The 24,353-nt window shown below is 42.2% G+C and overlaps 1 protein-coding gene across 3 annotated transcripts; it reads right to left on the bottom strand.

Annotated features, from left to right (window-relative positions):
• LOC122647308 lies at nucleotides 1-24,179 on the bottom strand. Of its 3 annotated transcripts, XM_043840732.1 has the most exons (6): nucleotides 24,023-24,179; nucleotides 23,798-23,887; nucleotides 23,566-23,619; nucleotides 10,842-10,907; nucleotides 10,589-10,770; nucleotides 1-47 (listed from the first exon to the last, which is right to left on the bottom strand). In XM_043840732.1, the coding sequence occupies exons 1-5, from the start codon at nucleotides 24,107-24,109 to the stop codon at nucleotides 10,612-10,614; spliced, it is 456 nt and encodes a 151-aa protein (XP_043696667.1). In that variant the 5' UTR covers nucleotides 24,110-24,179; the 3' UTR covers nucleotides 1-47; nucleotides 10,589-10,611. The 3 variants fall into 3 exon arrangements, with proteins under 3 accessions (XP_043696667.1, XP_043696666.1, XP_043696668.1); XM_043840731.1 differs by lacking the exon at nucleotides 1-47 and having other exon boundaries at nucleotides 10,500-10,770; XM_043840733.1 differs by lacking the exons at nucleotides 1-47; nucleotides 23,566-23,619 and having other exon boundaries at nucleotides 10,500-10,770.
• Nucleotides 24,180-24,353: the final 174 nt, after the last annotated feature.

The raw sequence follows: 24,353 nt of genomic DNA on the forward strand, positions 1-24,353 counted from the left end.
GCATGTAGGCTGCAATCCTCATGTATGTACGTGAGTAACTGTGCTACCTGCATGAACAAATAAATAGTGATGCATAACGAATTTCTTATTTTTTTGGGCAAGGGGTTTTGGTTTAGCTCTGCCTCCCCATTTCTTTATAGCATGGCAACCAAATAGGGATTCTCTTACTACGTGACTGAAAATGAGAGGGGAATGGAGGAGCCAGTAGCGCAGCTGGTATATAGCCTAATAAAAAAATTAAAAAACAAAAGACAAAAAAAACCCTAAAGGCACATGGGATTACAGACAAAATCAGGGTCAGGGTCAGGGTCAATCAGGGCCAACCCGACCCTGCCCGACCCTATCAGGGTCAATCAAGGCCGAGTTGGGTCAGGAAAAACCCTGGCAGGGTCGGGACTGGGTTGAGGGTTTCTTAGCCCTGGCAGGGTCGGGTCGGGTCGGGTCAGGGTTTAGGTTAAGGCCTCTAGGGTTGGGTTAGGGTTTAGGGTAGGCCCGGCCCAACCCGACCCATTGACACCCCTACCATCGATGTCCTCTCGCCTTCCTCCCCTCCTCCCTAATCCCCCTTTTAGTCAAACCTCTCCCCCATCCCTTGTTAACCCTGGTCTCCCCGACTGCCCGAAACCCTAACTCCCAGCCCAAACCTCCTCATACTAACCCTTTCGGTCCATCTTGGAATCGGTTCCCCTTTAAACCGCAACCTAACCCCCCGTCCCAACACCTCTCTTTTCAATTGCACCCAGAGTCTAACCCCCTCTAACTCGATCCTTCCCACTCAATCTGACCCTCTCACTTCACCTTCCCTTTCGCTTGTTCCCATGTCTGTTGAGGCCCTGCCCTTAGTTCTTCCTCTTTGGGTTCGATCCCCTTGGTGTCACCTCCCCAGTGGTTCCCCTTGGGCGATCCCCTTCCCCTTGTGGTCTCTTGGCCGAGCCCCCCTACAATGTCCTCCCCTGGTGATCCCTCGGCCGAGCCACCCCAGTGTTCCCCCCTTGGTAGCCCCTCGATAGGATCCCCTCCCCTTGCCTTCGCTTTTTGCCTATTACCGTAGGCATAAAAGCCTCCTCCCTTGGTTTGTGCTCTAATTCTTTGTGTTTCCCATGTCCACCGGCTCTATATGGAATGTCCGGTGTCTAAACTCCCTGGCAAAGCACGTCGATATTCGAGCTCTCATCAAATCTTCCCATTGTGGCTTCTGAGCCTTCTCGAAACCTGGGTTCTAGGAAAATGCTTCCCGCATTGCCTCCTTGATAGCCCTTTCTTGGTCCTTTCCAATTATGACCATTCCCCTAATGGTCGCATTTGGATCCTTTGGGACACCTCTAAAATCCAAATCTCTATTTCCTCCTCTTCCTCCCAATTCCTCTACCTTCAACTCTCCCTCCCCAATTCCCCCTCTTGCTTCTTCATCACTGTTGTTTGTGCTCTTAACCGAGTTGCTGATAGGATCCCTTTGTGGCCAGACATCACCCTCTTTAGATCTAGCATTGACTCTTGCCCTTGTTGTGTGGGTGGTGACTTCAATGTAGTCCATTTTAGCCATGAGAAATTAAGTGGTAGTCCCCCTGACCTCATGTTGATTAATGCCTTTAATTGCCTTGATGACCTAGGCATCAACGACTTAAGGTGGTTGGGTTCTCCTCCCACTTGGCATAATAGAAGAGTTGGCATCGATTGTATTAACTGCACACTCGATTGTACTCTCTTCAATGAAGCCTGACTCTCTTCTTTCCCTTACTCTCATGCTAATTTCCTTCTCCTCGGTGTCTCCGATCACAACCCTTGCCTTCTCTTCATTCAGCCACACTCCTTTGGGCCAAAGCCTTTTAGATTCTTTGATATGTGGGTGGCCCACTCCCAATTCCTCTCCATTATCCGAGAGGCTTGGGATAAACCTGTCCACTGCCACTCCCTCCCCCTCCTTGCTTTTGCAAAAAAGCTTCAAAACGTTAAAGAGCTCTCAAAATATAGAAATCTTTCACTTTTGGTAAACATCACCTCCAAGGTTTCCTTGTGTCGTTCTAGCCTCTCTCTCGTCCAAACTCACCTCCAATCTGATATGCTCAACCCCCTTTTGGCTGAGGAAGAGAAAAGGCTCTCCACGGAACTCTCTTCTCTAGCCTCCCAAGAATAGGGGTTTCTCCGCCAACAATCTCGCAACAAATGGCTTTGAGCTTGGATATTCCAATATGGCTTACTTTCACCGTTCCCTCAAAGCCCGTACCAACTCCAATTCTATTCCCATGCTTCTTGCTCGAGATGGCACCCCCTCCTCTCCGTCCATGACATTAAGACGGAAGTCGTCTCCTTCTTCTCCTCCCTTTTCTGCCCTCCCTCCACATCCTCTCCCCTCCCTTTTGATCTCTTTAACAAATTTGTCTCCCCTACGTTCTTGCTTCTCTACAATTAGAAGTTCTTAAAGCGGTCCTCCCGATAAACCCAATCGAGCTTCCGACCCTGATGGATTAAGTATGGGTTTCTCCACTGCTAGCTGGGATATCATTAAAGATGACCTCATCAAAGCTATCCGTAGCTTCTTCTTCAATCACAGTCAAATCCTTAGAGTCAACCATACTTTTCTTTGTCTCATCCCCCAAAAGGATGGTGCTTCCTCCATGTCTGACTTCAAACCCATCTCTCTTTGCAACCTCCTCTACAAATTTATTACCAAAATCTGGCCAATCGGCTCCAATTGGTGGTCCCCTCCCTAGTCAGTCCTAACCAATCGACCTTCATTTCGGGCAAAATTATATTTGATAATATCCTCCTTTGCTCAGCAATTGTCTATGTTTTTTACCGCAAATCCCATTCCTCGGCAGCCTTTATGAAAACAGACATCCATAAAGCCTTCGACTCTCGTCGTTGGGACTTCCTTTGTGATGTTTTTACTCAGATGTCCTTCCCCTTTGTCTTCGTCCATTGATCCGCTCTTGCGTCTTCACCTCCAATTTCTGTTAGAGTTGTTAGAAGAAGGGTAGTTTTGGAACTAGCTTAATGTCTAGTTTCTTCCTTGTGTAATTTCTGTTTTTTATCCTTTATTATCTTTTACCTCCCTATGGAGTTGAATGTAATTATCTTTTATCTAATAATGAAGTTATTTAGGTGTGTTGAGAAGTCTCTCAACACACAAGAGTTCCCACTGAAATACACTCCTCTCTTTTTCTCTCTGTCTCCATCTTCTTCTTCCTCCTCCAATCTCTTCTTCCTTTCCTACTTGCTTCCCTAACATTAAAACTTAACTTGGTATCAGAGCTAAGGGTTAGCCTTCTTGTTTCTATTTTTTTTCCCTTCCTTTGGAATCCTAGAACTCAAGGGGTTCTAAGGAAGAGGTCCCTATGTGAATACCTTGTTGAAATGGTATGAGATAGGTTCTATTCAACCTATTTAAGTGATTAAAAGGGCTCTTTGAGCTACATTGAAGATTCCATGAAGTTTTGAAGGCAACCACGATTTTGCTAGGGTTTTCGCCAGCTCTCTGTTGCAGTCCCTGGTTTGTCTACATCTGGGCATGTATTTGGCTCTTGAAGCAGCTCACTAGCATCGTTTTTTGGTCCTCTTTGTGCCTCCTATGCTCTCCCTTGTTGGATGTTGCTTGCATATGAGTATAACTCAGTTTCGTGAAGGTTCTTCTCTGCCCAGGTAAACCCGATATTACTGGAATCTTCTTGCTCTTTCTTTTTGAGCATCATGGGCTTTTTTTACTGTTGTGGAGTGATTATGGACACCTCTATTTGAGGTTTTGGCACTGATTTGAATTGTTCTTTATTTCTGAAAATGCTGGAGTCAAGTTCTGTTCAGTTTTTTAATTCACCTCTACCTTACTGGAATATTCTGCTTGTGTTGGAGTCCTTATTTGGGTTGAGTATGTACTCCCCATTTGGATTGGTATCCTAGTTTATGGTCAAGTGTCTCTTCCCCTACAAGATGGGTGAGTCTTCAACTTCTGGGCTTGGTTCAGCTGATTCACAACCCACTCCAACAGCTTCTCAGCTTGTATATGAGAACTCACATCCACAGATTTCCACTGTTAAGCTTGACAATACTAATTACTTGGATTGGTCACATTTAGTGAAGCTATCCCTTAAGAGTAAAGGGAAGCTTGGGTATATTACAGGTGCTATTAAAGCCCCAGAGGTTGGCTCTTCTACCTATGAGAAATGGGAGACTGAAAATTCTACAGTCATGACATGGCTAATCTTCTCCATGAAGCCTGAGATTGGGAGAAGATTTATGAGAAAAGAAACTGCCAAGGCAATTTGGGATAGTGTCTCCCAGATATTTGATAGGGTAGGTGACTCTTCCAAGGTCTATAAACTCCACCAGGCTTCAACATGCCTTCAGCTAAAGGGAAAGTTTGTCTTCTCAAGAAGGCACTATATGGTCTCAAACAGTCACCAAAGGCATGGTTTGAGCGGTTCCAACAGGCTATTCTGAAGAATGGGTATTCCCAGAGTCAAACTGATCACACTCTCTTTACCAAGCAGGGAAATGGTAACATTCCAGCTCTTATTGTCTATGTTGATGATATTGTGGTCACTGGAGATGACACAATGAGATAGATAAACTGAAGATCTACTTGGCTCAACAGTTTGAAATCAAAGATCTGGGTCCATTGAAGTACTTCTTAGGGATTGAAGTATCAAGGTCCAAGAGAGGAATCAACATATGCCAACGGAAGTTCGTTCTTGATTTGTTGACAAAGACAGGGCTGTTAGGCTGCAAACCAGCAAGCTCTCCTATTGAGCAGAACCACAAATTAGGAGAAGCTTGTGGTCCCTCTCTTGTTGATGCAGGAAAGTATGAGAGGGTAGTGGGAAAGCTTATCTATCTTTCTATGATACGCCCAGATATTTGCTATGCAGTGGGAGTAGTGAGGCAATTTATGCACGCCCCCAAGAGTGGCCACTTAGATGCTGTGTATCGTATTCTTAGATATTTGAAGTCTTCTTTAGGGAAAGGGCTGCTATATGCTAAGCATGATCACTTGAAAGTGGAAGGTTTCACTGATGCTGATTAGGTTGGATCCATCACAGACAGGAGATCTACCTTTGGGTATTGTACTTTTGCGGGAGGAAATTTAGTTACATGGAGAAGCAAAAAACAACTTCTTGTAGCTAGATCCAGTGTAGAAGCAGAATTTAGAGCTATGGCTCATGGAATATGTGAGCTCATATGGTTGGAAAGACTAGTTTGGGAACAGGGATTTGACACTAAAGGCCCTATGAGACTCTACCGTGATAACAAGGCTGCCATCAGTATTGCTCACAATCCAGTGCAACATGACAAACCAAGCACATTGAAGTCGATCGACACTTCATCAAGGAGAAGATAGATTCTGACTGCATTTGTACTCCTTTTGTGAAAACTGGTGATCAACTGACAAACATTTTCACCAAGGCTCTTGCCTCTCCTTAGTTTGGTACCCTCCTATGCAAGCTGAGAATGCATGACATTCATTCTCCAGCTTGAGGGAGAGTGTTAGAGTTGTAAGAAGAAGGGTACTTTTGGAACTAGCCTATTGTCTAGTTTCCTCCTTATGTAATTTCTGTTTTTTATCCTTTATTATCTTTTACCTCCCTAGGGAGTTGAATGTAATTACTTTTATCTAGTAATGAAGTTATTTAGGTGTGTTGAGAAGTCTCTCATCACACAAGAGTTCCCACTGAAATACACTCCTCTTTTTCTCTTTGTCTCCATCTTCTTCCTCCTCCTCCAATCTCTTCTTCCTTTCCTACTTGCTTCCCTTACATTAAAACTTAACTATTTCTCTGTCCTAACTAATGGCTCCCCTATCGGTTGTCCTCTTTCCCCTTCCTCTTCTCCCTTGTCGTCGAGGTTCTCTCCATAAGTATTCAGTCCAAAACTGACCAACTCCTCATCTATCCCATCCCCAAATGCAAAGCCCTCAAGCTCACCCAACTTGCCTTTGCTGATAATCTCATGATCTTCTTCAAGGCCTCCCCCTCCTCTATCTCTTCCATTATGTCCTCCCTTCACTTCTTTGAGACAACATCAATCTTTTGAAGTCCCACATTTTCTTCTCAGGTATCTCTGAAGCGGATAATGATACCCTTATGTACCTAGCTGGACAATCCAAACCTCCAAATCCAACAAGACCCAGGAGTTTATTGGATGGCAAAAGAAGAAGCAAACACTGGACCAGTCCAAAGATGGAAATAATAAGAATGTGCGTCGAACAAGGACTAAGACAGTGATCACAAAAAGATTCACTTAAAAAGTGTAACAAGATGATGCTCCTTCCTGGCCCTGATACCTTCCTGTAACTTCTTCTCCGGTATTCTCCGCCGGATTCAGATGTCCATCCCTTCGACCTCTTCCCCTCCCCTGCCTCCTAGATCCCTCCATCTAGCTCTTTTTGAGCCTGGTCTTCCTCCCTCCCGTGATGGACTCTCCCTTCGATTCATCGCTCCTGCTCTGGACTAAACCTCAAAATATGCGTTCTGCCCCCTGGTTTACTTGATGAAGAAGCACTTCTTTGGGGGACAACTGCCTGGTAGGCCACTTCCTGGGCTCCAGGCCTCCTTTCCATATAGTGAAACTGTCCCTTTCTAAGCAGTGGTGCCCTCAGGGAAACCTTCAAACCACCCTCCTTGATAATGGCTTTTTCATTTTTAAATTCTCTGATGCTCAGGACAAGACTCGAGCCCTCGAAGGAGGACCCTGGCAAGTTGGGAAGAAGCAGATTTTTCTTCGACATTGGAATCGCCATCTACAACTGAACAGGGTGGATTTATCTACTATCCCCCTTTGGATATCCCTACTTGGCCTTCCCCTTCATTTTTGGTATACTGATGGTCTCAGCACTGTGGGCTCTGTCATTGGCACTCCTCTCTACTTCGACGCTAGAACCATGCGAAAGGATCGTTTAGCGTTCGCCAGAATCTGCGTCGAGGTTTCAGCTGAGGTTGCTCTTCCCTCCTTCATCAAGGTCAATGATGGGAATGACTTCTCCTTTGAACAAGATGTGCATTACGAATGGAAACCACCCCATTGCATCCATTGCAAAGTGTTTGGTCACGACTCAAGTCTCTGTGCTCCCAAGGAACCGCCAAATGATGACTCGATTCCTCCTCCTGCTCACAGCAATGAAGCTCCGTTGGGGATCCTCTCAGCCGATGAGCCTCAACAACAAATCCCATCTCTGGCGCAAAGTCTTCAAACTCGAGGAAGAAGTAGGGCCAGAAACCGCCGGCCTAAGCATCGGAAAAATTTTCCTTCGACAACCAAATCCCCTCTATGAAGGACCGATGGTCACCATCATGGCTTTGATTTGCCCTCTGAACAAAATCGCTTTGCGATCTTGTTATCTGATGTTGAAGACCTGCTCCCTGATTCCTCGGTGTTGATGATCGAGAAAGCTTCCTCCAAAGAGCCCCCGTTACGTCGCCATCGCACTACTTCTCTTTTGGTTGACCTTCGAAAGCTGATTGTGGAAAGAGGTCTTGCAAGTCTGAGAGCTTCCTCCTCTTCTGCTTTGTCGCCTTCGATGCAAAGGGTTTCCATTCCTCAAGGAACTATAAACCCTGTTGCTTCGAATGTTTTTACAAACTGTGACATGACTCCCCAGGTGGGCTCCTCCACCTTTTCTCCTCTCTCGCCTGTGACTTACCCCTCTCCCCCTTCTCGAACCATCTCTGGTTCAACCGCTTCCACTCAGCCTCTAACTAGTTGCCTCCACTCAACTGTTGGACTATCCATCAATCTACACCCGACTACCCACAAACCCACCCTCCTTATCCCCTGAATATCGTTACAGCAAAAGATCCTCTAACTGTTATTGCATGCACTCTTTCCAGAGACGCCACAGAAGCTCCTCTCAAGCTCGAAAAACCATCCCCAGCCCCCTTGGGCTTGTGTTGCACCCATCCTCCTCTTCCCAATGAATCAAGCAGGTTTCTGGAACATCAGGGGTCTCAACTCCCCTTCCAAACAGTCTGCTGTTCGTGCCTTCATTAAGCTCCATCATCCAAGTTTTTGCTGCCTTCTTGAGACTCACATCAAAGAAGCAAATGCCCCAAAAATCTCAAACTCCATAGCCTCGGGTTGATCTTTACAGTCCAATTACTGTCACCACTCAAATGGTTGTATTTGGGTCATTTGGGATCCTAAAAAATCAAAATCTCCACCATCTCTTTCTCTTCTCAATTTCTGACCCTTTGGGTCTTTCCAGCTCTTTGTTTTCAGTCATTTATGCTCCAAATTCCTCTTCTGAAAGGCTCTCTCTCTGGAATGATCTTAGAACCATCTCTGGTCAGATTGGCTCTCTCCCTTGGGGATTGGGAGGTGATTTTAATGTGGTTCGTTATGACCATGAGAAGCAAGGAGGTGACTCTTTAGATATGGAATCAGTGGATGCTTTAAACTCTTGCATAGAGGATATTGGTTCTTGTGACTTGAGATGGTCTGGCCCAAAGTACTCCTGGAACAACAAAAGAGCTGGTACTGCCCGTATTGCTTGCAAGCTTGACAGAATCCTTGTGAATGAAGCTTGGCTCTCTACTTATCCTTCATCCCATGCCACTTATGATAATCCAGGTATTTCTGACCACTGCCCCATATCTTTATTCATTCAGCCTTACATTTCTTTTGGCCCAAAACCATCCAAATATTTTGATATGTTGTCCTCTCATCCATCTTTCCTTCCCACTGTTGTTAAGGAAGCTTGGGAGAAGCCAGTCCAAGCATTTTCTTCCCCCTTATTGCCATTGCTAGAAATCTAAGGAATGTCAGATGTGCTCTCAAGGATTGGAACTCTCTCCACTGTGGAAACATCTCCCAACGTGTGCTTGACTGCAGGGACAAGCTCTCAACCATTCAAAGCAGGCTTCAAACTGATCATTTAAATATTTCTTTGGTGGAAGAAGAAAAAGGGGCAGCCTTCGAGCTCACAATTCTCCTCTCTCAAGAAGAAAGTTTTGCCAGGCAGAAAGCTAGAATCAAGTGGTTAGATTTAGGGGATTCTAACACTTCTTATTTCCACCGATCCATGAAGTCTAGAACAAACATCAGCTCCATTCAACAACTTACAAAGTCTGAGGGAACCCTTGTCCACAGTGTAAAGGACATCAAAGATCTGGTAGCAAATTACTTCAAGAAGATCTTCAATGACTCTTCTCGAATGGTTGGGCCATTCCTTGATCATCTCCTCAACAAATTCATCCCAAGTGAATACCTCTCCTCCTTGCAGGCCATTCCTACAGAAGAGGAAATAGTGGCAGCCATTCGTTCTCTTAAAACCAACAGAGCTCCGGGGCCTGATGGTTTCAGTTTGGGGTTCTTTTTTGCTGCAGATGGACCTCCAACTCTCATTCTCTTGATATGATTTGGAAAGCCATCTACATTGACGTTAGCTCGGGCTCCACATGTTACCTCATAGTTCTCTCACTGAATCCCTAAGGAACAAGCATATTGTTGTCTCATGGGATTTATCTGTTTCTCATTTTCAGCCTCTTGTCCGTTCTTCCTAGGGCTTGAGGCTTTGTATATTCCCCCCTCTTTTCTCCCTTGTGTATTCCTCCCTCCCTTTTCCCTCTGTTTCGGGGTTTTGGTAATGAATTATTTATTCACCAAAAAAAATATTTGATTAGGTAGAACCCAAGAGACCCTGCTCACATGTCAAGTTTCAGCCCAAATGAGAGTTTGCCAAGTGTCAAAATAAAGGATTGAAAAAATTGAGATTACCAAGAGGGTATATGTATACATGGGAGAATTTACACATCATCCTTCCACATCCTTCCATGTGGCATAATTAGATGAGCCACCCGGCCAACTTTTCACCCCTATATATAATACCAGACCAGCATTTTCTCGTTTTCTTTTACAGTCTCACATGTTACGCTGATGCATGCATATATAAACAAATGTGAACACATGAAAACACAAACACATACACGCACTGTGTGTGTGTGTGTGTGAGAGAGAGAGAGAGAGAGAGAGAGAGAGAGAGAGAGTCTTTAAGATGTTTGTGATTTTGTAGTTTATTTTCTATAACCCTGCATCCCCCCTCCCACTGCCCCCCTAACCCCACCTCAAAAAAAAAAGAGTTAGTACTGTGTCCTCATCTGATATTAACGTAGGCCATATAGAAATCGTCCAAATCAGCTAAACCCAGGCAATTGAGAATAATATGCCATTAACCACACTTCTCTTAAAGAAATCCCACTTCCTCATGAATTTATCTTGAATCGGGATCTTTTGGCTCAACTTTATCCCAGTTTTGCTGAGGGAGCAACCCCATTTTTCATCTTAAATTGGTCAAAATATGCGGAATTTCTTACTTTTAGTGAAGGATTAGTTACAGTAACAGCAGCCAATTAACCACATAACTTGTTTACTTTCACATTCAAAAGCACAAGTAGAAATTCCTCAAGATGTAAGTTTATTTCATTGTTAGATTCTAGTGTCCCTGCATTAGCATACACATGTGCCATGTAGAAACTGTTGAAATCAAACAAGCTAAAATCAGGCAATGGAAAACCGCAGGCAATTAAACAACCTGATATGACATGAATTTTCGAAGTTGATTCACAAACAAAAATACATCAAAGGTTATATTAGATTAACGTACCTGTAAAAGCCAGCAAAATGTGCTTATCCTAATCCAATCAAGCTGTTCCAACGTTGCTCAAGGGCCTTATATGCCTTGACACATGGAACAGCCTGCAGCTTTAAGTACCCATCAAAAGGTTGCTCTGTTACAAGACCCAACCTCAGAAGCGTATCCATGGCCTTGTCAACTGGCATTTCAATCTGCATACAGTTCAACCCAATGTTATCGAGTTCATCTAGTTGGCTTCATTAGCAGAATGTTCTTTTTGTACCTTTTCCTTGAACTTTTCATGTATGAATCTCTCACATGTATTCCCAACAGTCCAACGGCAATTTACCTGCATTTCCAACAATGGTTTGTGATTTCTATACAGTATTTTACCGGACTAATAACCAGTGGGCAACAGATGAAAATTAGTTGCTCATCCAAAGTTATTCCCATGTATTTGACCAATCACTTTTATCCAAGGAAAAAAAAAAACTTATAGAAATAGCACAACTAATGTTCCAAGACAATACACAAGGTTGCTAAATCATATGCACGAGCAGTGCAAATTTGTAACGAAAAACCTGTATCTGGAGGTTCTCTGGATGTAGACAAAACTCGGGAAAACTTGTTGAAACCAAATTGGAAATTTCAATTAATATGAGTAATAATTTTTGTTGTTGTAATAGCTAAGAAAACAAAATTTTTTTCTCTGAAAACCTTGGAACTTAAGGTTTCAGGAAAGGAAAGGAAAGGAACTCCACCTACCTCTAGATGGATGATTAAAAGGCACCACTACCCTGTTCATTAGAAATTTGTATTTTTGTAGTTTTTTGGAGAAACCCCTCCCTGTTCATCAATGCTTTGGCATCTCACCTTTATTACACTTTTACAGAATACAGAAGCAAAAAAGAAAGAAACACTTCATGATGAAACTAATAAAAACTGAATAGATAGTAAAATCTGGTGTAGTACTCCAAAGGTTGAGACAAACTCGCTTGACCTGAATTCTGGAAACCAAAAAATAAAATAAAAGTATACTAAATAAATAAATAAACAATCCCAGGCAACACAATCTGACCAAAGTTGAGACACTATGAGAGCAGAACAAAATACAGGCTGCTCAATAAAATCCACCCCCCCTTCCATGTGCAACCAGTGTCTAGGATAAAATCTAGAGTAGCACAATGGCTGGAACCACGCTTAGAACCATGATCAGATTGAAGAAATTTGACAGGAAACCAATAATTTATGCAATTTTGAGGAAAAACTATTATAATTAAATTAAGTTGAAATGGGGTCTTTAAAGGCCATATAGGATATTACATACTTGTCAATTAACATTCTGTTGTTAAAATCTATTGATTTCTGGTTCCATACACTGTTTAATCTTCCATATGTTGCACAGTATGTACTTCTGTTCTGTTTCTGTAAATAGTCAGTGGCAGACTGATGGGGACATCAGTCCCATTCCTAAAGACTTTCGAAGAGTTTACCAACGAAGACTGTGCAGACATCTTCAGCTTGGATCAGGTTCACTTTGGTTGGACGGAGATTTCTTTCGTAATGGATTGTGGTGCTGAACTGGAGTGCTTTTGCTGGCCTAAGTAATTTTAATCTTTTATTGTGATTTGGGTCATATGCAATTTTGGTTCAGTTTGGTTCAGTTCGGTTCAGTTTTTTTGGTTCAGTTTTTGGTTCAATTTGTGGTTCTTTATAATTTTGGTCTAGGCCCAGGCCCACTTGGATCAGCCCCTTAAGTTGACTAGTGGACTTCTTGAAACTTGTGCTCCATTAGTTTTTAGGAAACAACTCAGCTGTTGGGTGTGTTTCCCTATGTGTTGGTCTTCCCAAGGGGAGGCCAATAATTTTCTATTGTGTACAGGCCATTCGGCCATGTAATGTTGAATGTTAAGAAATGAAATGAAACAAGCTATTGGCTCTTGGGTCTCCTTCTCCTCTCTTGCGTGGAGCATCTTCTCCCCTCAACCCCCCAAATAGATTTTTTTCTTCTCCTTCGCTCCTTCTCTGTTACAGCAGCACAGCAGGTAAGTGGTTAAGTTATTTGTTTCCCTTCTTCCCCACTCCCTCTTTCTTCCCCCCCCCCCCCCCAAAAAAAATCGAACCTGCCTTGTTCTTCTTTCTTTTCTATTTGTTACATTATCTGCTCTACCCCATTCCCCCCTACTCGAATGCATGCTCATCATTCCCCCTCCCCTCCCTGTCATGATTCCTAATTTGGAACCTTGAACCATTGTTAGTATCTAATCTGTTTTTACCTATACTGCTGTTAAACTTTATGCATCTTCTTCATACTTTGCTTATGTCTTATTTTCTATTGGAATGCATGCCTAGGACTGGTTATAGCATGAGTTCTTTTTAGAGTATTGAAAGATCTTTGCACTTGATATTGGTAATTTTTGTTCTTGCTTCCCCACCCCTATGTTGCCTACCATGTGTTTGTTGAATTGATGCATGTTGCTTAGACCTATATTGTTCACTGCTACAATAAAATTTTCTGTTTCATTAACTCATGTAGGCTTGTATATGCTGCTGTCCATCCCATTTCATACCTACAGTCCCTTGAGTGTATACTCATTATTGTCCCTATTATGCAACCCATGTAGGAACCCTAGCTTCTAGGTAATCCCCTACATCAACATGGTATCAGAGCTTGTGTTTAAGCTATCTTAGGTTGCTGTTACATTTGGGCAATTTGTCCCACACCTTGCCATAGTTCTATCCTTTTGGTTCCAGCCTAGGTTGTTGAGAGTCCTAATCTAAGTGTTTGATCCCTTGTATGTCCATCAGGAGTGGTAGAACATACCAAAACATGCCAGGCTCCAATAGCTCTACCATTACACCGGAACAATTAGAAAGGATCTTCAAACAGAATGAAGAAACCTTAAGAGTTATCCAAGAAATTTCAGACCGACTTAATGTCGTGGAAACATCCATGCGATAGGACCACACTGTTCAAGGTAACAGACCTAGACAAGAAGTTACCCAACAAGAACTTGAAGAGCATGATCGTAACATTGATGATCATGATAGGTATAGGGATAACTTCCTAGGCAATGGGCGTGGTTGAGGTAGAGGAAGAGGTCGAGGACCTTAAGGGCATCATTTTCAAAGGAATTATGAGGAATTCTATGAACCCCAAGACCGAGAATTTGACATTAGGAGAATGGTCAAGGTTGAAGCCCCCTCCTATGATGGGCAAAATGACGCCAAAGTCTTGTTGGATTGGATTAGGCAAATGGATAGATATTTTGATTTCTATGAAATGTCTGAGGAAGTTCGCTTCCGATTTGCCAAAATCAAGCTCACAGGAGCAGCCCAAGATTTCTGGACAGAACTAGAATACCAAGAGCAGAACTTAGGAATTGAGCCTGTGTCCACATGGGTGGAAATGCAAGAGAGACTCAAAAGGGAGTTTCTGCCTATGACCTATAGGCTTCAACTTCTACATGAGATGAACACCCATAGGCAAGGAAAGTTGTCTGTAACTGAGTACATGAGCAAGTTCAATGAACTGAAAATCAGGAGCCGTACTCGTGAAGATACTGAACAGACCCTTTCCAGGTTCCTTACTGGACTCAATTCAGACATTCAAACACGCATGGCACCACACATGGTTCGAGATGTCCATCAGGCTTTTAGAGTTGCCTTGGAACTTGAGTCATCCATGAGGACCTTTCCTCAAAAGAAGAATTTCCAAAGTGGAGATTCAAATGCCAAAAAGCCTTTTCAAGGTTCTTCAAGTTTCTCTAAGACAACTGGCAACCCTCCTCATTAGTTTGAGAACAACAAGGATAAGGGCATTTTGGGTGCAGCACCCAAAAAGAATGGTCAACAACAATGTTTTAAGTGTCAAGGATTTGGCCATTGTGTCAGAGATTGCCCCAACAGGAATCTTTATGTTGGGAACCAAAATCTTGAAGAGGAAGACTAGAGTGAAAACTAAGATGAGAGTTTGAGGATCACAATCTAAATGAGATCATTTCTGATGAAGAACAAGAGGAGAGCAATACCTCCCGATTAGGTGTTGTTCGATGCATGGTCTTGCAACCCAAAAGCGACGATGATTAGCGGCGAACCAATATTTTCATCACTTACACCTGTCATCAGGGTAAGAATTGCCGTGTCGCTATTGACAGTGGAAGTTGCATGAATGTGGTTTCTCAAAGTGCAGTGGCTAGAATGGGACTCAAACCTCAAGCCCATCCAAAGCCATACAAAGTCACTTGGGTCGATCAATCTACTATTCCTGTCACTTTTAGGTGTTTAGTCCCTTTGCATTTTGCGGGCTATGAGGAGAGAGTTTGGTGCAATGTCCTAGAGATGGACGTTGCCCACATCATTGTAGGCAGACCTTGGTTGTATGACCGAGATGTCACAAACTATGGGAAGTCTAACACCTATGTCTTTGAATTTAAAGGGAAAAAGATTAGACTAACACTTAGTGCACCCAAGGAAGTAAAGGTCCCCGAACACAAGGGTAGTACCTCCAAGCAAGCTCCAAAGAAAACACTCAACATTCTAAATCAACAGCAGTTTGAGAGTGAGTGTAAAGAGTTGGGGGTTATCTATGCTCTAGTTCCCAAGCCAAGTAAAGCTGAATCATCAAGCAAATTTATTGAGGCTGCTAAAGAAATGCAACCCTTGTTGAAGGAATTTGAACAACTATTCCCTGAGGAGTTACCGGATGAGCTACCACCAATGCGTGAAATCCAACACGCAATCGATCTAGTTCCTGGTTCATCTTTGCCAAATCTGCCCCACTATCGTATGAACCCTAAAGAACATCTCGAGCTCAAACGACAAGTGGATGAGCTTCTTCAAAAGGGATTCATAAAGGATAGTCTAAGTCCGTGTGTAGTACCTGCTTTACTCACACCTAAGAAGGATGGCACTTGGAGAATGTGGATCAACAGTAGAGCCATCAATAAGATCACTGTCAAGTATAGGTTTCCTATACTTAGACTTGATGACATGTTGGATATGATGGCGGGGTCGTCCATCTTTTCAAAAATTGACCTCAAGAGTGGGTACCACCAAATTCGGATTAGACCCGGGGATGAGTGGAAGACAGCCTTCAAGACGAAGGATGGACTTTTTGAATGGTTAGTTATGCCCTTTGGCTTATCCAATGCACCGAGCACTTTCATGAGGATTATGAATTAAGTGCTTCAACCATTCATTGGCAAGTTCTTAGTGGTTTACTTTGATGACATCCTCATCTATAGTACCACCATGTCTTCCCACTTGGATCAATTACAACAAGTTTTTAGGGTGCTACTAAAGGCTAAACTTTATGTCAATCTCAAGAAATGCACCTTCATGAGTACTCAAGTTATCTTCTTAGGATTTGTTGTGTCAGCTCAAGGAGTAGCTGCTGATCCTGAGAAAATCAAAGCAATTGTTGAATGGCCCGAGCCTACCAATGTTCACGAGGTGCGAAGCTTTCACGGCTTAGCCACCTTCTACAGAAGGTTCATTTATCGTTTTAGTTCCATCATGTCTCCTGTCACAGATTGCATGAAAAGGAAGGAGTTCCAATGGATTAAAAACGCTGCCAAGGCCTTTATGGAGATAAAGAAATTGATGACGGAGGCACCAGTCCTACGTCTCCCAGATTTCTCCAAAGTTTTTGAAGTCAATTGTGACGCTTCTGGTGTCGGAATAGGTGGTGTCTTAGGACAAGAAGGGCACCCGATTGCTTATTTCAGTGAAAAGCCAAATGAGGCCAAGCAACGCTATTCCACATATGACAAAGAATTCTATGCGGTTGTGCAATCCCTGCGCTATTGGCGACATTATTTGTTACCGTAAGAGTTCGTGTTGTTTTCAGATCACCAGGCCCTGAAATACTTAAGTGCCCAGAAAAAGCTCAATCAAAGGCACGCTAAGTGGGTTGAATTTCTTCAAGAGTACACCTTTGTACTCAAGCATAGACCTGGTGTTGAGAACACTGCAGCAGATGCGTTGAGTCGAGTCAATATCTTGTTCAAGCACATGAGTGCTAGGCACCGAACTAATGTTTTGCTCCAAACAATGAGCATTGAGGTAGTAGGGTTTGAGCAAATCAAGGACCAATATCCTACTTGTCCTGATTTTAGTGAGATTTTCACTTCAGTGAATCAAGATCCTCCCATTGCTTGTTCGGATTTCCTGCTAAAGGATGGGTTTTTGTTTAAAAGGGTCAAACTATGCATTCCCAGGACATCACTTCGGGATTATTTGATTTGGGAATTGCATGCTGGAGGAGTCGCTGGACATTTTGGTTGAGAAAAGACCACCACTCTTGTTGAAGATAGATTCTTTTGGCCCGGTTTGAAAAGGGATGTTTCTCGAATTGTGAGTCAGTGTCACACATGCCAGTCTACCAAGCAACAAAAGAAGAACACTGGCTTGTATACTCCCCTTCCTGTGCCACATGCTCCATGGCAAGACCTTAGCATGGACTTTGTGCTTGGTCTTCCCAAAACTTCAAAGGGGCATGACTCTAACTTTGTGGTTGTGGATAGGTTTTCAAAATGACACATTTCATCCCATGTTCAAAAACTGCTGATGCATCCAACGTGGCCAAACTTTGTTTCAATGAGGTCGTCAAGTATCATGGTCTGCCTATAACCATAGTGTCAGATAGGGATGTCAAATTCAAAAGCCACTTTTGGCGAACCTTATGGCGGATGATGGGTACTAAACTCCGTTTCTCCACTGCGTTCCATCCCCAGACTGATGGTCAAACTGAAGTCATCAATCGGAGTCTTGGAAATTTGTTACGTTGTTTGGTTGGAGAGTATCTTAAGAGTTGGGACCATAGTTCAAAATCTCGCGAAATCTCGATCGAGATTTCGACCCCCTTGAAACGAAATGACCCCTCGAATAAAAAAAATACTAAATTTCGATCGAAATTCTCGAGATTTCGAGATTTTTCGAGATTTTTTCAAAATCTCGCGAGATTTCAAAAATCTCGAGAAAATGCTTTATATAAAATACCATGTTTCGATTTCGACCGAGACTGAGAAACAGAGAGCATTTTTCCTCTTTTGCTTGGTTTTTGAAGGTTTTTGCTTATTTCTTCTTCAATCTTCCACTTCCCACTTGAATCTTTGCCGCATCTACGCCGGAATCACTTGGAGAACAAACTTCTTAGCACATCTGTGAAGCCTTTCCACTATTTCAGGTAAAACCATATTCTCAAAATTGATTTTTTTTAGGGAAATGCTTGATCAACATGTTTGTTTGTGATGAAATAAATATATGTTAGACACCGGAAACCGATCTACGACTTCTCAGTGTCGAAATTTTTTTTTGGTATATATATTATTTATTTATTTTTCTACTTCAAAAATTGGATTTATTTACAAAAAAAATCAAAAAATAATAGGGGTTATGTATATTGTATGGTGATGAATTAAATATATGTTAGACACCATTGGTCAATCTATGGCCTCATGGTGTCAAAAATATTTTTCTGCTAATAATTAATTATTTTAATTTTCGAAAATTATAAAAAATTCAAAAAAATAGCAAAAAATACGAAAAAATATGAGGTTTTTGTTTTAAAATTACTGAAAAATATAAAAGTAAATTGTACATACTTCTTATTTGCTGCCCATTTACATATCTTTTCGATTTTGTTGTGCTAGGCCAATATTTATTTGAAAAATATTTTTAAAAATTGTTTTTAAATATGAGAAAAATATGAGGGTTAGGGGAAAAATACTAAATAGTTATATACTTATATACTTGTGTTGGTGCTCTTAAATCTTAATTCTTAAACATTTAAACTAAAAGAATTGATGTGCTTTAATGATTAATGAATTGTCTTTTATTCATGCAACAGTAAACTAGTCTGATTATGACGAACCGTGGTAAACGACAGAGCCAGAGGCAAGAGGGGTAGAGGCAGCCGGCCCATACCCAGGGGGAGGGGAGCACACCCAGGCACACTAGGGGTGACATTGCATGGTTTTATGGCACTCCAATTGATGGGGAGAAAAGAAAATCCCAATGCAACTATTGTCACATGCAGTTTTTGGGAGGTGGTGCCACTAGACTCAAACAACATCTAGCTGGGAATTCTCCTGAAGAGTACATTTTCTCTCATCCACTCCAAGAGGAGAAATAGATTGGGTTCTGAACGTCTCTCTGACTTAGTGTATGTGCATTATAATTTGAGGTTGAAGATGCAACACATACGCATGGGACAAGAGGGTATCAGGGAAAATATCGATCTCGCCGACATTTTCCAGGTGGAGTCAGATGATGAAGATCCTATTGTTGATTGGGTGAGGGATAGAGGTGAGCCAATGTTAGATCAGCCTGGAGGTAGACCTGACCCCATGATAGCTGAACACATAGAAGCTGATGTGGATGACTTCATGGCTGCAGAGGGTGAGGTACATGCACGGGACACGTCACCCATACCGTTCCAGTCTACTGGTGGTGTTGATGAGGAGGATGAAGATTGGTCTATGTCATCTGGTGGAGATGGTGGTGGTGGTCCTGGTGGAGATGGTGATGATGGAGGTGATGATGAAGGTAATGATGGACGTGATGATGATGGTGATGGTGGTCAAGCATGTGAGGGAACTCGAGTCCCGTTTGTGGTACAAGAGCAGCAAGAGGCAATCCGTGCCCCCACCGGCCCCACACCAGCCACACGGCCCACATCGTCCACCTCGACCTACTCGAGAAAGCAGCGTGGCCAGTCCCGTCCTGGTGGTCGTGGTAGTGGTACTAGTAGGCAGGCTGAGCTTATGGACATTGATGCCCTATCTGGCTCTGTTGGTGGATTGAGTATTGGCGATAGAGACAATAGATCGAGTGGGCATTTCCGTGCCCCATCTTTTCACGTAGACAGCAGTCCATCTCCAGCACAATCAGAGCATGGTTCATCTCATTCACATCCATGTGGTGAAGGGTATTCTGGGCAGTACCCTTGGGGGCAGCAGCCTATATCTTCTCCATCCATTCCCAGTTTTGAGTATGACTCCCACTCACAAGGATATAGTGGATCGTCTTTTATGGATGACTTCTTTTCCTACACTGGCTACCCAACCTACCAGCCGCAGCCGTACAACCCGTACATGCTCCCAGAGCCGTCATATGACTCATATCATAGTGGATCAGTGGGTAGTACTTCTTCACAGTTTGGTGACCTATATCCTAGGATAGGTTACCTTCAGCATGTTGATGATGGAGTTTACATGGCCACTGTGGATGACTACACTCGCTTCTTCTCCCAGACTATGACGTGGCATGCATTTATCCTACAGTTGGAGAGCAATACACATCGGCTCCAGCGAACCATGAGTGGGGTTGATCCTGGACGGCGGAGTAGTTATTATTAGCAAATTTGTAAACATTTGAGATGAATGATGACTAGTTGACTACTTGACTTGTAGCCTTGTAGGGGATTATTGGGGATATTGACATATTGTGATTTGGAATGTTTAATATCATCTTCTTAAATCTTAACTCTTAAGTTGTTATTTGTTAACTTGTTATTGACTTGATGTCTTATGTACTTAATATTATGATTTATGACTTAACTTCTGAGTCATTATGTTTCCAACTTAGTTCCAAGTCAATTTACTTGTTTAATGTACAATGTGTATGTGTAAATGTGTAATTAACTAAGTTATACATTAGAGTTTGACCGTACGTTGCCAATCAATGGTGCACATCCAAAACACCATTTTGGGTGACTATTTTTGCAATTTGAACATTTAAATGTGTTTATATAGCCTAAAATAGGGTTTCCATGAAGTTCCAGGCCTTAACTTGGCCTAAAACCCACCGAAATGACCTATCGAAACATACCAGAAAAAATACAATATTTCGACCGAAATATCCGAAATTTCGGTCAGCTCGAAATACCGAAACGAAACGAGTTCTCGAACTATGGTTGGGACAGAATCCTCACCCAAGCAGAGTTTGCTTTCAATAGCTCTAAGAATAGGACTACTGATATGTCTCCTTTTGAGGTCTGTCTAGGTTACCAACCCAGGGCACCCATTGACCTTATCCTAGCCATGTCTAGCTCTAGAACCTCCCCGTCAGCCAAGTCTTTTGCACAGCATATACATGACTTGCATGCAGGTATAAGGTAGCGAATTGCGTTGAGTAATGACCAATATAAGTCCAAGGCTGATGTGCGTCGACGACTACAAACATTTGAGGAAGGTGATATGGTGACGGTGAGAATCAAGCCACAAAGATTCTCCAAAGGAATTCAAAATTCTCAAAAGGGTAAGTGCTAATGCTTATGTCTTGGAAGTACCTTCTGATATGGGAATCAGTAACATCTTCAATGTTGAAGATCTTGCCCCTTACCACAGCACCCCTACTGATGCTCCTTTCTACCCCGATGACCTTGAGGACTTTCCATTCATTGTTGATGACACTTCAGTCCCTGCCCCTCCACTTCCATCCACCCCTTTGCCTCCTGTGCCCGAAAATGTTAAAGGAACAGAAGAAGTTGAGGATATCCTTGATGAAAGGATTGTTTCTTCACGTGACGGAGGAACCCGAGAGTTCTTAGTTAAGTGGCGTAATCGCCCGAACATTGATTGCACTTGGATTCCTATCGAGGAGTTTCGACAGCTCAACCCCGACATGCTTGAGCGCTACTTGAGTTTTTATTCACCAGAGGTGAACTCTTCAAAGCCCGGGAGAGTTGATGGGGACATCAGTCCCATTCCTAAAGACTTTCGAAGAGTTTACCAACGAAGACTGCGCAGACATCTTCAGCTTGGATCAGGTTCACTTTGGTTGGACGGAGATTGCTTTCGTAATGGATTGTGGTGCTGAACAGGAGTACTTTTGCTGGCCTAAGTAATTTTAATCTTTTATTGTGATTTGGGTCATATGTAATTTTGGTTCAGTTTTTGGTTCAATTTGTGGTTCTTTATAATTTTGGTCTAGGCCCAAGCCCACTTGGATCAGCCCCTTAAGTTGACTAGTGGACTTCTTGGAACTTGTGCTCCATTAGTTTTTAGGAAACAACTCAGCTGTTGGGTGTGTTTCCCTATGTGTTGGTCTTCCCAAGGGGAGGCCAATAATTTTCTATTGTGTACAGGCCATTCGGCCATGTAATGTTGAATGTTAAGAAATGAAAGGAAACAAGCTATTGGCTCTTGGGTCTCCTTCTCCTCTCTTGCGTGGAGCATCTTCTCCCCTCAACCCCCCAAATGGATTTTCTTCTTCTTCTTCTCTCCTTCTTTGTTACAGCAGCACAGCAGGTAAGTGGTTAAGTTATTTGTTTCCCTTCTTCCCCACTCCCTCTTTCTTTCCCCCCACAATCGAACCTGCCTTGTTCTTCTTTCTTTTCTGTTTGTTTCATTATCTGCTCTAGCCCATTCCCCCCTACTTGAATGCATGCTCATCATTCCCCCTCCCCTCCCTGTTGTGATTCCTAATTTGGAACCTTGAACCATTGTTAGTATCTAATCTGTTTTTACCTATACTGCTGTTAAACTTTATGCATCTTCTTCATACTTTGCTTATGTCTTATTTTCTATTGGAATGCATGCCTAGGACTGGTTATAGCATGAGTTCTTTTTAGAGTATTGAAAGATCTCTGCACTTGATATTGGTAATTTTTGTTCTTGCTTCCCCACCCCCATGTTACCTACCATGTGTTTGTTGAATTGATGCATGTTGCTTAGACCTATATTGTTCACTGCTACAATAAAATTTTCTGTTTCATTAACTCATGTAGGCTTGTATATGCTGCTGTCCATCCCATTTCATACCTACGGTCCCTTGAGTGTATACTCATTATTGTCCCTATTATGCAACCCATGTAGGAACCCTAGCTTCTAGGTAATCCCCTACATCACAGACCTATCATGGCACTTAGAGTTCTGTTAGATTTACTTACCAGGATTGAGCGTTTCTTATCCTAGAGTTACAGCTTAATTTGATTGTATTCTAGGATGTTATCATCCTGGTTTGCCATTCCATGTTCACCATACGGCAGTACTTTTAACTTCTGAAATTATTAAATTATCCGTAAGTACTGTGTTTACGGATTGTTTGGTATTTACCCCCAAACTTTACTAAAATTCCTAATCGATCCTTACTGGAACTGATGGTCAATTTTAGACCTGGTTCTCCTTGGACTGGGCTTTCAAACTGGATATCGTTCGTCCAGCCAGGCTAGTGCAACTGCATCACCCCCTCCCCCTACTCCAAGTGTATGTAATGAATTTTGTAGCGCCCCCATCCCCCCCCCCCCCACCCCAAAAAAAAAAAGAAAAGAAAAAAGATCACATCTTGGTTTCTTCTTTTCTTTCGGATCCAAAAGTTCTACTCCCTATGTCTTCATTGATTTGACTAAATTGCTTCACACATATCCAATTTGGTATTTTTGCTTTGCAATGCCAACATTAATTTTTGAAGAAGGATACCATCTGATTGCTTCACTGGATGGTCCTAGATGAAAACTGTGTAAATTTCACCAATGATCTTAGGGATTAACAACCTCACACTAAGACTCGCTTCAAGACAAATAATGTAATCACTTATTACATGCTTTAGGATCATTTATAATTTTTTTTGTTAAGGCTCTGTTTTGAAATAAAATGGGTGGAAGCAAAGAAAATAAAAGTTTTCAGTATAAAAATTGTTTCATTGGAATAAAACATAAGGGCGTACAGTTCAACAGCAAGGCCCACTATATTGTGAGTAAAAATGTAAAACATAATATGGGAGTAACTATATATAAGTTACTTTATTTTACTTCCAGTAATTTTACATCGAAAAAAAAGAGAGGAGCCTAAATGAGAATAAAATTGGTGATCTAACCCAAGCAGTGGGAATAAAGGTTACTACCTGGAAAAAGGAAGGTATATTTGCATCAAGGTACCAACTTTATCACACATAACAGTCAAGAAGTATTCTATGAAAGACATCCATTTCTGAGTATCTAGAGAACAAGAAGAAAACAAGCAAGAGAAAAAGGGGGGGGGGGAGAATTGGGAAGAAAAAACCTTATCACTTCCAGATTGGAGCAGGAGTGCATATGCTAAAATGGCTTCCTTGTACTGCATAAAATGTTACAGGCATAATGGGGAAACAAACAAAAGCTTCAGATTGCAAAACTTCTAGGTCAAAAGGAAATAGAACTATTAGAGTATGCTCAATTGCTGCTGTTCAGAAGCATCCAAAAGGACCCAAAAGCTTTCAGGTAAACAAGAAATAAAACTATTAGAGTCTGCTTACTTGCTGCTGTTCGGAAGCATCCAAAAGAAAATGAACTGAGCCAAAGCCACTAGCTAAAGTTTTCTCATAGAGTGTTCTGTTGACCAGAAGCTGTAATAATTCCATGTAAGAAGCTATAAAAGTACCACAAAAATAAACATAACGGGAATATGAGCATAGGGGCAATTTTATTCATGAAAGTGAAAAGTCCCACTAAGAAGAGAAAGCAAAAGGTGGTGAGCTAACTTGATATCGATCCCATGTCTGTTTGTAACCCAGTACCACACGGGTTATATATATTATAAGTGCACTGACTGCAATCACATCAAGCATGATTGCTGACCTGTAAAACAATCATCTAATGTAACCAACACCACTTTGAAGGAATTTGCACATGGAAGAGACATTGACAAGTCCAATAACCAGTAAAGAGAAGTACACATAAAGAGGAAACAAAAAGGCTAAATCTTCATTAACCTTATGCAGGAACACACCCACACCCCCCCCCCCCAAAAAAAAATAAAAAATAAAAAATAAAAAATTCAAATGTCAGACAATTTTGACCAGGTAAGGAGAT

The sequence above is a fragment of the Telopea speciosissima genome, unplaced genomic scaffold (assembly GCF_018873765.1).
Source record: "Telopea speciosissima isolate NSW1024214 ecotype Mountain lineage unplaced genomic scaffold, Tspe_v1 Tspe_v1.0021, whole genome shotgun sequence".
NCBI classification, from domain to species: domain Eukaryota; kingdom Viridiplantae; phylum Streptophyta; class Magnoliopsida; order Proteales; family Proteaceae; genus Telopea; species Telopea speciosissima.

Bases quoted from the DNA above. Each gene is read 5' to 3' on its own strand.
- LOC122647308 (XM_043840732.1), bottom strand. From the start codon at position 24,109: ATGCTTGATGTGATTGCAGTCAGTGCACTTATAATATATATAACCCGT. The intron at 10,908-23,565 runs GTTTTTTCTTCC...TTGGAAATGCAG, and splicing joins TCCAATCTGGAAGTGATAAG to GTAAATTGCCGTTGGACTGT. The intron at 10,771-10,841 runs GTACAAAAAGAA...AACTGTATGCAG, and splicing joins ATGAAAAGTTCAAGGAAAAG to ATTGAAATGCCAGTTGACAA.